Source organism: Miniopterus schreibersii, assembly GCF_964146895.1.
Source record: "Miniopterus schreibersii genome assembly, chromosome: 6".
Classification (NCBI taxonomy): Eukaryota; Metazoa; Chordata; class Mammalia; order Chiroptera; family Miniopteridae; genus Miniopterus; species Miniopterus schreibersii.
This window is the reverse complement of record NC_138107.1, coordinates 16239108-16253365: the sequence shown is the minus strand read 5'-3', so window position 1 is coordinate 16253365 and position 14258 is coordinate 16239108. Positions and strand designations below refer to the sequence as shown.

At 43.6% G+C, this 14258-nt stretch overlaps 1 protein-coding gene across 5 annotated transcripts in view; it reads left to right on the top strand.

Moving 5' to 3' along the window:
- RCAN2 (regulator of calcineurin 2) overlaps positions 1 to 14258 on the top strand; it is a 229619-nt gene that overhangs the window by 134644 nt on the left and 80717 nt on the right. Inside the window, exon 1 of one of the 5 annotated variants that reach the window (XM_081140270.1) lies at positions 5444 to 5917. The exons of the other annotated variants lie outside the window; for them this stretch is intronic. Within the exon in view, the coding sequence (XP_080996396.1) occupies positions 5831 to 5917 (87 nt within the window). The 5' untranslated portion in view covers positions 5444 to 5830. Of the gene's footprint in view, positions 1 to 5443; positions 5918 to 14258 lie in introns of those variants that run through there. 5 annotated transcript variants of the gene reach the window in all.

The following is a 14258-nucleotide window of genomic DNA, read 5'->3' as shown; positions in this document are numbered from 1 at the left end:
AACAAAAGTTAATAAAGAAAAGTCAAGTATGTATGTTGCCTGTCATATAAAAATGTAGCTCAGGGTAACTCCCTAGTAGAGAGAAGTAGTTCCCTTTATGAAAGTGTTCCCGTGAATAAGTGAAGAAGGAATACCATCCTTCTGAAAGAATGAACGCCGAATGAAAGAACGAATCCAGGCCTTGAGCACGAAAGGCCGCTCATACCACAGAAGAGAGATAGCAGCATTAGGTGACCCCCAGTGGAAGCACGTAACACCATCTAGGAAGAAGTCCTGCAAACCTGAATCTGTCAAGCCTCTGGATCCGAGTAACAGGGCCTGCTGGCAACGAAGGGACCGGTGGAATGACACTGTGCAGTTCACCAAGAAAATCTAGACTGGAGCCTGGCCGGGCGTGGCTCAGTGGTTGAGCATCGACCTAGGATCCAGGAGATCGGGGTTCGACTCCCGGTCAGGGCACATGCCCGGGTTGTGGGCTTGATCCCCAGTAGGGGGCATGCAGGAGGCAGCTGATCAATGGCTCTCTCTCATCATTGATGTTTCTATCTCTCTCCCTCTCCCTCCTTTCCTCTCTCTGAAATCAATAAAGATATATTTTTAAAAAAATCTAGACTGGAGGAAAATGCTCAAGGACAAATAACATTATTTCATCATCAACAAAAACTGCAAAAAAGGAGAGATGGAGGAGGACCCTGTAGATTAAGAGGCATGAGAGGAGCATAGTTTGAATCCTGAAGTAAACAAACTGTTAAACGAAGGAAGGAAAGAACAGCAGTATGGACCCAGGGAGGGGACTGGGCGTAAAGAGAACATTTGTAGTATGGTTGGTGAAATATGAACACCAGCAGGGTATTTGATGACACTGGGGAATTATTCTTGCTTTTTGGGTTTTGTGATGATAGGTATTGTGATTTCAAACGAAAAGCCCTATGTTTTAGAGAAGTATGCTGAAATGTTCACAGACAAAATGATGTGAGTCAGACATCTGCTTCAAAATAACCTGGAGTGCCCTGGCTGGTGTGGCTCAGTGGTAGAGTGTCGGCCTGTGCATTGAAGGGTCGCAGGTTCGATTTCCTGTCAAGGGCATGTACCTGGGTTGCAGGTTCGTTCCCCTGCCCTGGTAGGGACATGTGTGGGAGGCAATTAATTGATGTGCCTCCCTCACATCAATGTTTCTCTCTCTCTCTATCTCCCCTCCTTCCACCCTCTCTAAAAAGCAATGGGAAAAAATATTCTTGAGTGAAAATTAACAAAAACAAAAACAAATTAAAAAAAATAACCTGGAGCGAGTGGGAGAGTGGGTGGGGACATGGAGCAGGCTCTCAGTCTTGAACTTGGGTCAGATTCACCTGGACGGCGCGTTAAATTACAGCTACATATCCTACCTCCAGAGCTTTTGATTCAGTCTCGGGTGTAGCCCAAGAATTTGCTACAGTACCACCTGTAGCCCAGGTGGTACTGATGCTGTTGGTCTGGGGACCACATTCTGAGACTCATTGGCAGAGAGGAAACAAGGATAGCCCCAAGTTAAACTTGCACCTGGGTGGTGAGTACATGAACGCTCATTCTAGTATGCTCTCTACTTCTGAACATATTTGAAACTTCCTATAATAGACATTAAAAACAGACTTAAGTGTCACGGAAGGAGCAAAGCCTGCAAAAGCCCACTGTTGTAATGGGAACATCTATGCTCATTAGTAAAACAGACTTGGCTGCTGCCTCTGGGTTCCAGGCCCACACCTGCTCCTGCCCTGTAGGAGGTGAGTGCACCCGCTCAGCTGTCAGTCCTCTTAGAGAACTGCCGGGCCTGGGGGGCAGGGAAGTGTTCTTTGTCTAAGGAAAGTAAGTGGTCCTTGTCTAGGGGGTCTGCATCATGTTGCGTACATTCCCTCAGTGCGGTCAGTCAGAGGAAGAGCGGTGGTTTGGATGAATCCTAAGATTTTCTGGCCACCTCACCTGGGAAGGGTGTTCTTGAGCAGAGCTGTGCCAGTGGGTTCAGCTGTCAGAGATGGGTGATCACTGAACTCAGCCACCCATGTGTCCTCCTGCGAGGACCTTCCTGAAATGCCTAGATCAAGAACCATTTATTTTGTTTGTAGTCCCTCTACTCGCCTGTTAAGATTCATTCATTTACTTATCCAGTCACACTTCAGATATTTATTAGCATACCTACTAATCCCCGAGAATACAGCAGGGTACAGAATAGGCAAAAATCTCTGCTTTTATGAAGACTTAATTCTAGTTGGGGAAACAAGCAATAAACAAAAAACTATATGATCAGAGTAATTTCAAATAGTGAAAAATGCTATGAATAAAATTAAAGTGAAGATGCCTGGATAGTGATTGATTCCGTGTGTGTGTGTGTGTGTGTGTGTGTGTGTGCGCGCGCACATATTTTATTTTAGGGGATCCAGGCTCCTTCTCCAAGGAGATGATATCTGAGCTAAGAACTGGGGGAGAAGAAGGAAGGAGCCAGCCACCATGCAGAGATCTGGGTATTTCCAGACAAAGTCAATAGCAAGTGCAAAAGCCCTGAGATGAGCTTGGCATTTTTTGAAATGCCAAGATCAGTGATTCTGTGACATTAAGAGGAAAGGGAAAAGTGTTCTGAGGTGAGATGGGAGAGGAGGCAGGAGCCAGAGTATGTAGGGCCTTGTAACCATCAGCCAGGGGGTTTAATACATACCCTACACACCTCCAAGGCTACCAGTCATCCCCCAGCTATGAGAAGTCCATTTCACCTAGAGAAAAAGGACACTTTTTAAACAGGAAAGCTCCCTAGGGGCTCTGGTCTATGGGAAAATGAGTGTTTTGTATAGTCAGTTGAATTGTATATCTAATTTGTTGAACCAACTTATTTAAAAAAAGCAATAATTTTATTTTAGAATCTCTATATGCTCTCGATGGCTTATAATTCCTCCTTAAAAGCATTGTATGCTCAATTTAAGATTTGATCCCCTGTGAAAATACAGGTTCCTCTGTGATGGGTAACACTATGAGTTACCAGTCACTTTGTGATAACATAAATGAACTGAGAGAGCTGTGTCCTTGAAAAGATATTTTTAAAAAGAAAGGTGTAAAGTTGGTGGGTTCTTGAGTACAGGAAGGAATCTTTGGGGCAGAAACCAGTCAGAAAGGAGAAACTGAGGGTGCATCAGAAACCCACTTATTTTACAATTTTGAGCTGTGCTCTGCTTCCTGGATAGACTAATGTCCTCCTGCCAAAACCTTATTATAGCACAACTCTTCTCCTCAAAATAACACATGTGTCTTTTAATAGCTCTTTCCTAAATAGAAAGTGTGAAATAATTCACAGAGCCCAGTGATTACAGTCCACTGCTCCCACTGCTCTCATGCTCCTTGATGGGCTGTGGACACGCAGCCTGGACTTCACCTCTGCGGACAGACGTTTTCATGACAATGAAACGTGGTGTGCTGGAGGCGGCTGGGACAGCTGGTGGGAATAGATCACAGGCATCGCTCTCCAACTTTGTGTTCAAGTGACTTCATATCGGTTGCTTGAAATTACCAAAGATAAGATTATTTACACCACAGAAATCAGCAAATGGCACACATTGGGCTTTTCTTTTCAGAGAGCTGATTGTTAAACACCAGCAGGCCGCCCCGGTGAAACCTTAAAAAAGTATATTTTAGCATATACATGGCATATGAAAAAAATAGCCGTTTCTTTGTTTTGCCTCTTGAATAGTTATTAATAGTATTCAAAATTGTATTCACCTTTACAATTTAGCTATATTTACATGTATATAGACCCCATTTACCTTCTCAGAATCTTTGCAGGCTTTCCATGGTTGACCAGATAGACACTAAGGACCACTTAAGGTTTTGAGTCATCTGACTCTTGCTGCCTTGTCTACTCTGGTTCTAATCAAATTTAATCTTGTCCCCCAAGAAACCTATTCTTTCTTCTGGACATTTGTAGCCTGTTGCCCTCCCTGGAGGGCCTTTCTTCCCCCTTCTCTGTCTAGCAAAGTCTTACCCATGTTTCAAGATCAGAGCAGAGGTCACGTTCTCCCCGACACTCCTCTGCCGCAGCTCCCTTCATTACCCATTGCTCTTTCTGCAGTGCTCCCACCTGATGCCATCTGTACCTCTCAGTCGCCACTGCCTCGTGGTGTAGGTGTTTGTCTCCATGGCTGTCTCCTCCCCTGAGGATCATGAATTTTGCTTATTCATTATTTTATCTCTTAAAGCATCTGGTACGGAGTTTTGCACATAATCACTACTCTGTAAGGGTTAGTTGAATTATCTGCATATATGACTTCATATTCCCCACCAGTGCCCTGGACAACATAGTAAGTCACACACACACACACACACACACACACACACACACACACACACACACAAACACACACACAGTTTCACCAGTCCAAATATTTGTACTTGACTGATTTCATTTTGCCTTATTGGGAAATGCCTTATTGAGGGGAACACTAGACTCAAATGTAGTCCAATGAGGACCGTGACAAAACTTCTACCTTCCGTGTGAAATGCCCCCTTTCTCATCGGCATGCAGAGGTGGCCACTTTGTTCAATCATGTGTTGAAAGGAGCCCATCTGTTACAAATCCTGTTGCTCTGATGGCCACTGAAGATGCAACTGTATCCTGCTGGGGGCAGATCCTGCGAAAATGTTAGTGAGTTCTACTGGTGCTTTTAAAACTAATAATGAAATAAAAAGGAACCTGATGTTTTTCCTTTGCTCGCTCCTACTGTGAAAGAAGGCGATTCCTGTTCTGTTGTTTCATTCATTCGGCAATTACTGCTTCTCGTGCCAGGCACTCTGCTAAAGGCTCAAGATAGAGAGGTGACTTATCCATGGCCCTGCCCTTCAGGCATCCACAAATCAGAAAAAGCGAAAAAGCAATAGGACGTGTTCAAAGTCTCGGGCAAAATAGAGCCCCGAAGCTCTGACAATGACCCACATCAATGCGTTAGCCCATTAGACTCTGCCATCTGTCCCCGCATGAGACGTTCGCTGTGACTCCTTTCCACGAGCCGCTTTTGGTTTGAATGACCTTGGAGAGAGCCTGAAATCCCGAGCTTGGAAGGGTGCTTTTAGAGTTACTGGCCTGCACTTATGTGCTTCAAATAGAATTTCACAAACCTCTAATTATCTCTCTTACCAGGCTGCCTAAATGACTGACGACTAGCCCTTTAGTCACTCCAAGAATGGATTTCTATTCAGCCCGTGCCCGGGCTGCATTAGGATGCCCAGAACATGTGTGGCTGCTCCGAGCAGCGCAGGGCAATTAACAGAAGGCAAGCAATTTGCAAAATGCCTCAACTTCCTGCTCATCTCCGAGGCAGAAAATTGTCACACCTTAACCTCAGGAGGCTCAACTGCAGAATTCTCCCTCCCCCCAACACCCCCTCCCCCAAACAGAGCCTCTGGTGTCAGCTTCTCCTCCTTGCTTTTTGCAAACATAAGCACTCGGCTGAAACAACAGCTATGACTCAGTTCCTAGCTAGCGCTGCCTGAATTGATTTAGTCTGAGTTCAGATTTAGCACCTAATCATGTTCAATTTGCTCCACTGCACTGCCTAGAGATAAAAGGCATGGGGGAAAAAATAGCTTCAGCTTGTGTCAGTCTTTGTGGTGATGTCATTGCCATGAGAAAGCCGGCCCTTGCTTACTCCGCTGTGCTGCCTCAGAGGCGGCGGGCTGTGTGCGCGCAGCCAGCGGGCTCCAGGTGCCGAGCTCCGGCGCGTCCCGGCCACGGCAGCATCCACCTGGGGGCCCTGCCCGTCACCCTGTCACGCACGACTCCGAGGCTGCCTAACTCTTTTGACAACCAGGAGGGGGAATGCCAGCCCCTAGCATGGACTGTGATGTTTCCACTCTGGTCGCCTGCGTGGTGGATGTGGAGGTCTTTACCAATCAGGAGGTTAAGGTACGCACCTGCAATCTTTTGCATGCCTGCTGTTCAGAGCCCTTGGAGCTTAAGGAGACAAGACTTTGTTTAATAGTTTGCAGCTCACGGTCTGTGCTAGAAATGCATGTGGTGAGGGCATGGCTGTATTCATTAGAATAAGTTGGAAGGGGGACCAGCACATTAATTTTGACTGCGATAAGGTCCGCCGTCGTCTGTTTTTCCTGGTCTTTTCTATTAGGAGATTTCACAGTAGACATGTTTTTGTAGTCTCATGTCTGTGTCAGTAAGGAGAATTTGTCAGTCCTTAATGTCCAGAGGGGTTCTGACTCAATGAGTAAAGGAAGAATGTGCACATAATAAACCTCACACCCAGGACACCCTGCTAGTGGGACAGTAACCCCTTCGTGGCATGTCGCTTAAAGATGCCACCCCGGTGTGGTCTTCAAATTGAACAAAAGCTCTTCTAAGGGTGGCAGTTTCGGTCTCCAGCTCCCTGCAAAATGAAGTTGGAGAGAAGCTGCCTAAATTTTTTATTTTTATTTTTGGTCAAGCAAAGGAAGCAAGTCATTCTCCTGAGCAGTTGTCCAAAAGAAAGTTCAGGCATAAACAAATATTGTATCTTAAGATTCAGTATTCCACGGCGCTGGTCCCTGCTGATTGTCTGCAGGAATTGTTTAATTGTCATGGGTGATTGTCCCCGATGATATTCATTCTTGCTTTTCCCATTTGGTTTTACGTTATGAAAAAGATTCCACGCTTGTAAAGGGGAATTTTGATTTGTTTCTCTCATATTTAATGTAAGAATGAGCAGGAGCTTCTTATTTAAACAGTTTACACTCACACACACACAGAGGTCAGTTGCTCATTGTATCATGGGAAGAAGAAAGGGGGAATTACATTGCATAATCGTTTTCCATCCTTGCCTTAGTCTTTACTTAAAGGAAGACCTTGAATTCTTTACTGTTGAGCTCAAGTGACACCCTGGTGCTTCCCAGGTGGGGATTTATATGTCTGTTAGCATAACGCATGGCTCTGTCATTCAAGATTGGGGTGTTGGACACACTTTTGAACTGGATTTAAAAAATCTGATTTGCTGTTTCTGCATATTTTAAATGGGTGGCCCTGTGTTTACCAACTGTCACGCCAGCTCCGTAGACGTGTCTACCACCTGTCCTATGGAGGTCAGGAAATTAGAATCTAATGGTTTGGTGCTGCCTGTGGTCGCATGGGAATGGAAACGCTCATGCAAAGACTCCTAGTCCCTCCAGGTGCACCTGCCTTACACACTCCAGACAGCAGAGCAGGCGTCAGAGTCCCTCCAGTTTAGAACCAATTTCAAGTTTGATGGTAACCGGGTAGAGACACATCTCCCACCAACTGCTGGGTCAGAACGAAAACTTCATAGCTCTCTTCCTGTCCTCAACTGTTCTCTGTTGTTTACATGCTTGCTTTGCAATGTCGTAAGATATTCTAAACTTTTGTGGCTCAAGATACAATAATGAGAAAACATTTACGGGGCATTTGCAATATGACAGGCATTATGCTTATATGGGAAGGAGTTTAAAATATGCTTATATGACATGTCTGCGAGGTAGACATAAAAATAACTACTTGCCCAATATTTCTTAAAAACAGAGAATGTCTTGTAGAATTAAAGGGACACAAAATTCTTACAGCTGGTTCTACTTGAGTGGTTGGGATGGATGGCTTCATGGAGAAAGTGGCATCTGAACTTGATGATGGGTAGATTTTGATACAGAAAGAGGGAAGATCTGGGGAGGGGGAGGCATTTCAGTTTGCAGTAGAGTGAGTCAAGAATTTGACTGCAGCAGGATTTGAGAGATGGGAGGGGGAGCGGGGAGGGAGGTGAGTCAGGACCAGATGATGGAGCAACTGATACTATTCATCAGAAATTTATGGGGTCTTCTTGGAAGACTCCCCCTGGAAAGATGTATTATGTATACTTACTACCAAATAGCTCTAAATCACGATGGATTTGTCTCTTTGGAATGAATTACCTACCTAATCTTTCTGTGCCTTAGTTTTCTCACCTATAATGCGGGGATAATAGTAGTTCCTACCTCTTTGGCTTGTTAGGAGGATTGAAGAAAATTATACGTGTAAAACATTTAACATAGTGCCTGATGCATTTAGTGTTTAATAAATGTTAGCTATTGCCATCATCGTCGTCATCTTTTTAGACATTCTCTGAAGGTGATAGATGACTTTCGCCAGTTTATTGGAATGTCCTAATTCTGAGTTTACAGTGACAATCCAGGACACAGAAAGTGTTTTTCCTCTCACTCCCTCAAACATGAACACCCCCCCCCCCAGCAATTTAGAAAACATGGTCCTTCCTTTCAGACATTTAATCATTCAAGGTAAAACAGTGGCATGATTTCCAAGCTCAGATCTACTCTGTGCTCATTAAAAAGGAAAAAAAAAACAAACAAAGTAAGGGGGGCCAAAGAGGGTTGTTGAGAAAACCTATCTGCTCCTTGTTCAAAAGTGACCATTGCTTGTTGTCATGTTCGAATGTGAAATTCTGGCACCAAAGTTTCCCCAAAGGTAAACTTCATTAATTCCAATAACAGAGACACGGTGGGACCAGAGTTCCTTTCCTCAAAGTCTTTAATATTTGCTGTCAGAGAAAAGGGAGGCCCTCTGGGGGTTTGACTCGCCTGCCTGCATCCAGGGTCCTGATCTCACTCTTCATACGGACCCTTCCTTCCTGCAGATAGCCCCGTGGGAAGCAGCCACCCCAGGTTGGGCAGCCAGCAGGCAGCCTTTGCAAGCGCAGTGGCTTATTTGCAGGTGGTGGTGGCCCGTGCAGACCCAGTGTCTGATCTCGACTTAGAAAGCTGTATCCTCCATGGTGGATCTCAGCTGGTTGCACTGGGGGCCCTTCAGAGTCCAGCTTTGTAAATTTTGCCAAAGCTGTGAACACTGTAGTACTAAAAAGAGGCGGAAAGCAAGTGAATGGGGATCTGCCGTATTTGGCTTTCTCCAGAAATCCCATTAGTGGTGTCATGAACTTAGCTGTTTCACGGCAGAAGAGTGCTCAGAGAGATCAGGAAATACGAAGCCCTTAATAGAAGAAAAATGATACGGAGAACTGAAGAATGTGTGTGTGCACGTGTGTGTGTGTGTGTGTGGTGGGCAGGGTTGATTTTTTTTTTTCAGTATTCTTATATTTCTGAAAATAGTCTTCCCCCTCCCCAAGGAGAGCCAAACCCTTGGGGAAATGAAAGGGATCCAAAGATGGATAATGAAATTTATATTTCACTTTAGCCCAGTGGTTCTTAAACCTGATTTCATTTTGGTATCCGTGGAGAGTTTTTAAAACTATCAGAGATGCCCAGGCCCCATGCCCAAAACTTCTACCTTGGCCCATCTGAATGGAGCCCAGACCTAGATTATCATATGAAGTCAGTGTGGGGTCTCTTCTAGGCAAAGGTAGGTACGGGCGATGTCAGTCAAGAATCGCCTAGAGTAACCTCCGCTTAAACACTGACCCGTATCCCCCAGATGAAGGCTTGGTGTGCGCAGTTTTAGAAGCAATGTCTCTCAGCTCTCAGAAGTGTTGAGATTCACCTAACCGCTGGGTCATGGCACCGAAAAGAAGAAGAAATCAGGGAAATGACATTCTGCCCTATTTGTCTTTCTCTAGAAATTCCATTGGCCACTTTGGAATGGATGGCCAGTGGAAGCATCACTGGGGAGGTGACCGTTTATTAAATGTCATTGTTCCACTGTCGTTCAGAAGCGAGTGAGAGAGCCATGGTTAGGCCTGAGGGCAAAGCATTTCGGTAGAGGAAATAGCAGATGCAAAAAGAGACAATCTTATCTGATGTATTCTTACCCAGCCCGCTTTTAACCTATTTTAATCATTTATTCATTGGCGGACCTATTGAAGCTGTCACTATCTTATGGCATATTTGATTTTTTTAAAAATATTTTTAAGGATGCTCCTTTTCAGAAACTTTGCTTGACCTAATTCCCTCCCCCATGCTATATTTTAAGCATGTTGGTTTCTATGCAGGAGGGAGAAATATAAGCAGATATTTGTTCTCAGCATAATAATTCTTTATATACTGAAACCTTGGGCTTTTCCCTTCTCCTTCTGAAAGGCCAAGGCTTTTAAAAGGTGACTCGTGGTCCTTCTTTCTCTCCTCTGCCTTTGAGACTTTCCCAGGATCCGTCTAATCCACGGGACCTTGGGAAAGCCTCTTAACCTTTCCGGACACAGGATAATCGTACTGAGAAAAATACTCGAGTGCTTTGTATTTTGTTTTCCTTTTCACACAATAGTATGATGTGACTGAGTCATCGTCTGTGTCTCGCTGCTCTGTGAGCTATGAAAAAACCGGCACATTGTGGTCCCTCGGTACAATAAAACCTCTTTGTCATCGGAGCCACTTGGAGATTTCACATGGCTTGTTTTGTTCGGTGGGAGTCGTATGCAGAGAAGGATGGGGCAGAGCTGGTGTCATATACTTTGCACTGTGGTTTGAGGAGAGACGAGTGACAACATGAGTGTGTGGGAACCGGGCACCGGGAACTGATTCGGAGGAGAAGCTTGTGGGTGTGTTTACTAGGAGAGGCGGTCAACCTCCATGCCTGCTTCTCATGCTTGCTGGGCAGAGGCTCTGGCCACAGCCATGGCCTTAGGGCTGTGCCGAGCTCTAAAGCTCTGTCAGCATCTTCAAATGCCATGTGTTCACCCAGTAACACAGAAGAGGTTGAGTTGCTTATGACTTAGTTCTCAAAAACTGAAACCCCCTAGAGAGATTCACGGCAGCTTTCAGTAACCACAACGTTAACAGAAACCCCCGTTCTCTATTCAGTGACTGGGATGTTAAAGAGTATTTGTTACATATCACCAGGCCACGTTTCGTTTCTGAAAACCAAAAGGGGGTAGGGGGGTGGCGGTTGGGAGGTGGGGTGGCGCGTTCATCAAAGATACTAACAGTGGAGCAAACAAATACTTGCTCTTTCTCTGACAATAAAAGAGACTAGAATTGAGGCCGTTTTGAAAATAAATGAATTAAGCACAACTGAATGCCAAAAATGAAGCCTAAAAAAAAAAATCTTAGCATTTTTAAATGTGCAATATAGAACATTTCCTTGCCTCTGAAGAAAGTAGCAAACATCTTTCACATTGTGAGAAGTGATTTTATGCAAATGACAGATGCTCCCTGAGAAGGTTAATAGGCACATTTCTCAGCCACCTGTCATGTGAGGGAAAGACAAGGGAAAGTATTCAACTAATGACATCGTTAAGCAGGAAAGTCAACCAAAAACCTGTTTATCTGTTTAAAGAGCCTTTGAACTGTTGGAAAGTAACTGAGACACTGACAGTTGCTACCTCGAACTTGAGTGTCAGATTTATTTAAAAATAACAACAACGAAACAGCATCTTCATTAACATTGTCTCCTAGAGAAATGGATTTCAATGTAAAACCCAGAGGGTTCTATTTACATCCTTAGTGATTCTATCTGAGTACCACTATCAATAATTTATAATGAGCTTTTTAGTACTTTCTAATGAAGCTTAGAATTGACAAATAAGAAAGGATATGATAGCTTAAACACTTATTATCACTGGGCGTGTTTAGGTTGTAAGCTCAGTAGGCATTGCATCTTTGTGGTGGATAGCCCAGGTTCCCAAGGAGGTCTTACACTCTCCATCCCATGCCTGGCCCAGAATGTCTTCATATAAAGGGACAATTTCTTTATGTATTCTTTATGTAAAGGGAATGCAGCCTTTCCCAGCTCTAAATCTAAGCTGATGCCAAAATACAATGTAAAAAATGTTGAGATCATTGAATGAGGATTTCAAGCAGATACAAAGCTACATATTCTCCATTTCATCTAGAATGAGGAATTTATCTTAAAAGTATTTGAAAGTAAAATATCACCAATTCAGACCTTCCCTAGAAAATATTCACTCTATGCGCTTTCGTGTTTCTCTTTCAGGGCAAATGTGTCTAGAGGAAATATATATTTGAAAATGTATGCATGTATATACTATATATTTCTTTTTGCCCCGTGGTCATGGGAGGTCTTTTCTGTTCAGCTCGGGCGTGTCTAACTAGCTATTAGAAACTGTGGCTCTTCACTATCTAAGAGACTTAAAGCCTGGAGAAGTTTCCTGGCAAAATAATTGAACAGAAGCTTAAATGATTGCTAAACAATTCCTTCAGGGGGGGAAAACACTAAGAAATTCATGGCCTTTTTTATTATTATAGTACCAAAGGGGTGTTTATATCCTTACAGTCTAGTAGCATAATTACTCTCTCCGGAATCTAACATGCAAGCTCTGAACTGTGAACCCTTTTTTAAAGACTTTTAAGAAGATACTGACTTTAGAGTTTCCAGAAAGATGACTTTGGCAAATCTGTCCTTCACCTGCTAGATTGGACTATGGACCAGCTTTTATCCCCCACCAAAGAGCATCTTCCTTAATATTCTACTTGTCCCAACAATAGGGTAGTTTTCTTCCTAGTTGGAAAACCCCTCCCCCAATCTCTGGTGGTTCTAAAAGAATATGTGAGCAGTATTCATGTTGTGCCCCAAAGATCTGACTTTGGGAGGGGCATTTACTCAATTAAGCATCAAACTATTCCCATTATAACAAATATAAACCCCCAGAGATGTTCATCTCTATGGATCAATATTATATGTTATCAAGATGGGCAATTTAAAAGATACTAACAACTCTTTCCATTTACTAAATATCTCTAAGTGCCAGGCACATGGCACATACCAGGTATTCATTCCCATAATAGCCCAAGGCAGCTATTTATCTGCCTCATTGTAAATATGTTCCTGATCAGAGAAGTTAAACTTTTACGAAAGATCACACAGCTATTAACTGACAGAAGCAGGACTCAAACTGTGGACTGTGTCACTCTTTGTCCTACCCAAATATCCCTAAGGATTCATTAACCAGCTGCTAATCAATTACGGGGGAGGGGGGGATGTAAACCTTAGAAGATAAGACAATGAGCTCACATATAATATTTACTCTAGTGACTAAAACACAGCTTTGTCTTCTATTTCTTATTGGAGGTGGGAGTACTACTTTTACATAAATCAGTAGTTGAGATCATTTTATTTTTCTTGATAAATCTAACATTGTGGCAATTCTAGGCATAGCATCTGTTTCGGATTTTGTTTTAAAATTTGTTTCAAATTTTAATTAAGCCATCTAGTTGGAAAACAAAACATCTGCTAGAAAACCTAGGGCTCACCAACAGACCGAGAGCTCCTGCTGTGAGAGCTCCCCCACCTGTTCCCTGACGTCACCCAACTTCTACCATTGACTTAGTGAGCGGTGATCTGATCTATGAAGAACTGCAGAACAGTGGTGGTAAAACTGCTCATTATAATAATAATTACATTTTACTTTTGTAATTATACAAAACTCAGCTTTCTCACAAGAGATCTGCAAGGCGGGCAAGATCACACGATTCATAAGGGGAAACTTGGACTGGGATTTTGCTCACGACACAACACAGTATTGTTATAGCCTGCAACAATAGTTCATCCGATGGAACTGAGCTCGTCCTCTGTGATTTCACTGTGCCTTCAGCTATTGACTAAGACAATCATCTCAGGCCACCTTTCCTGGAACAGGATATGCAAACGATAAGCAAACTTAATAATAGCAATAATGTATTGAGCAGTTACTATTTGTCAGGCACTATGCAAAGTGCTTTTATTCATTCATTTATATAGCAAGTATGTATTGAGTGCCTTCCATGTTCGGGGCCTCACACTAGGCTCTGGAGATACAGAAATGAAGTCCATTGAATGCAAAAGCTTGTGCTCTGTCATCATGCAGGGCTGCCCTTTGTTTCACTCAGTTCCACTTTTCCCAGGAAGGATGCTGCTGTTTCGACCTCTGAAGAGGTCTCCTTTGCTGACATAGGGCATCACAGAAGGAAGCACGCCCATCCTCCAAGCCAGACATCCTGGTTGGAATTGTCTGTTTGCCCACTTGGCCATTTACTGTGTGAGCCCAAGCAAAGAGCCTTACCTCTCTGCCTCAGTTTCTTCAACTATAAAATGAAGAAATAGTGCCTGCCTTGTAGGCTGGTGGTGAGGATTAGGTGCATTTGAGTCTATAAATGACTTAATAGTGACTGGCAGACAGAGCACGCGAAAGTAATGTTAGCCCTTATTGTCATTGTCATCATCATCGTTATTATTAGCAGGCTTCTTATATGGAGCTTTGAGTTTTCTTGCCAGGGTGGCCTTACTTCACCTGCTCTAATTATATGAGACTCTTCCCTGCAGTTCCCAACCCATTTTTGCACAGGGGCAGCAGTGACCTACCTGAGTGACACTCTGA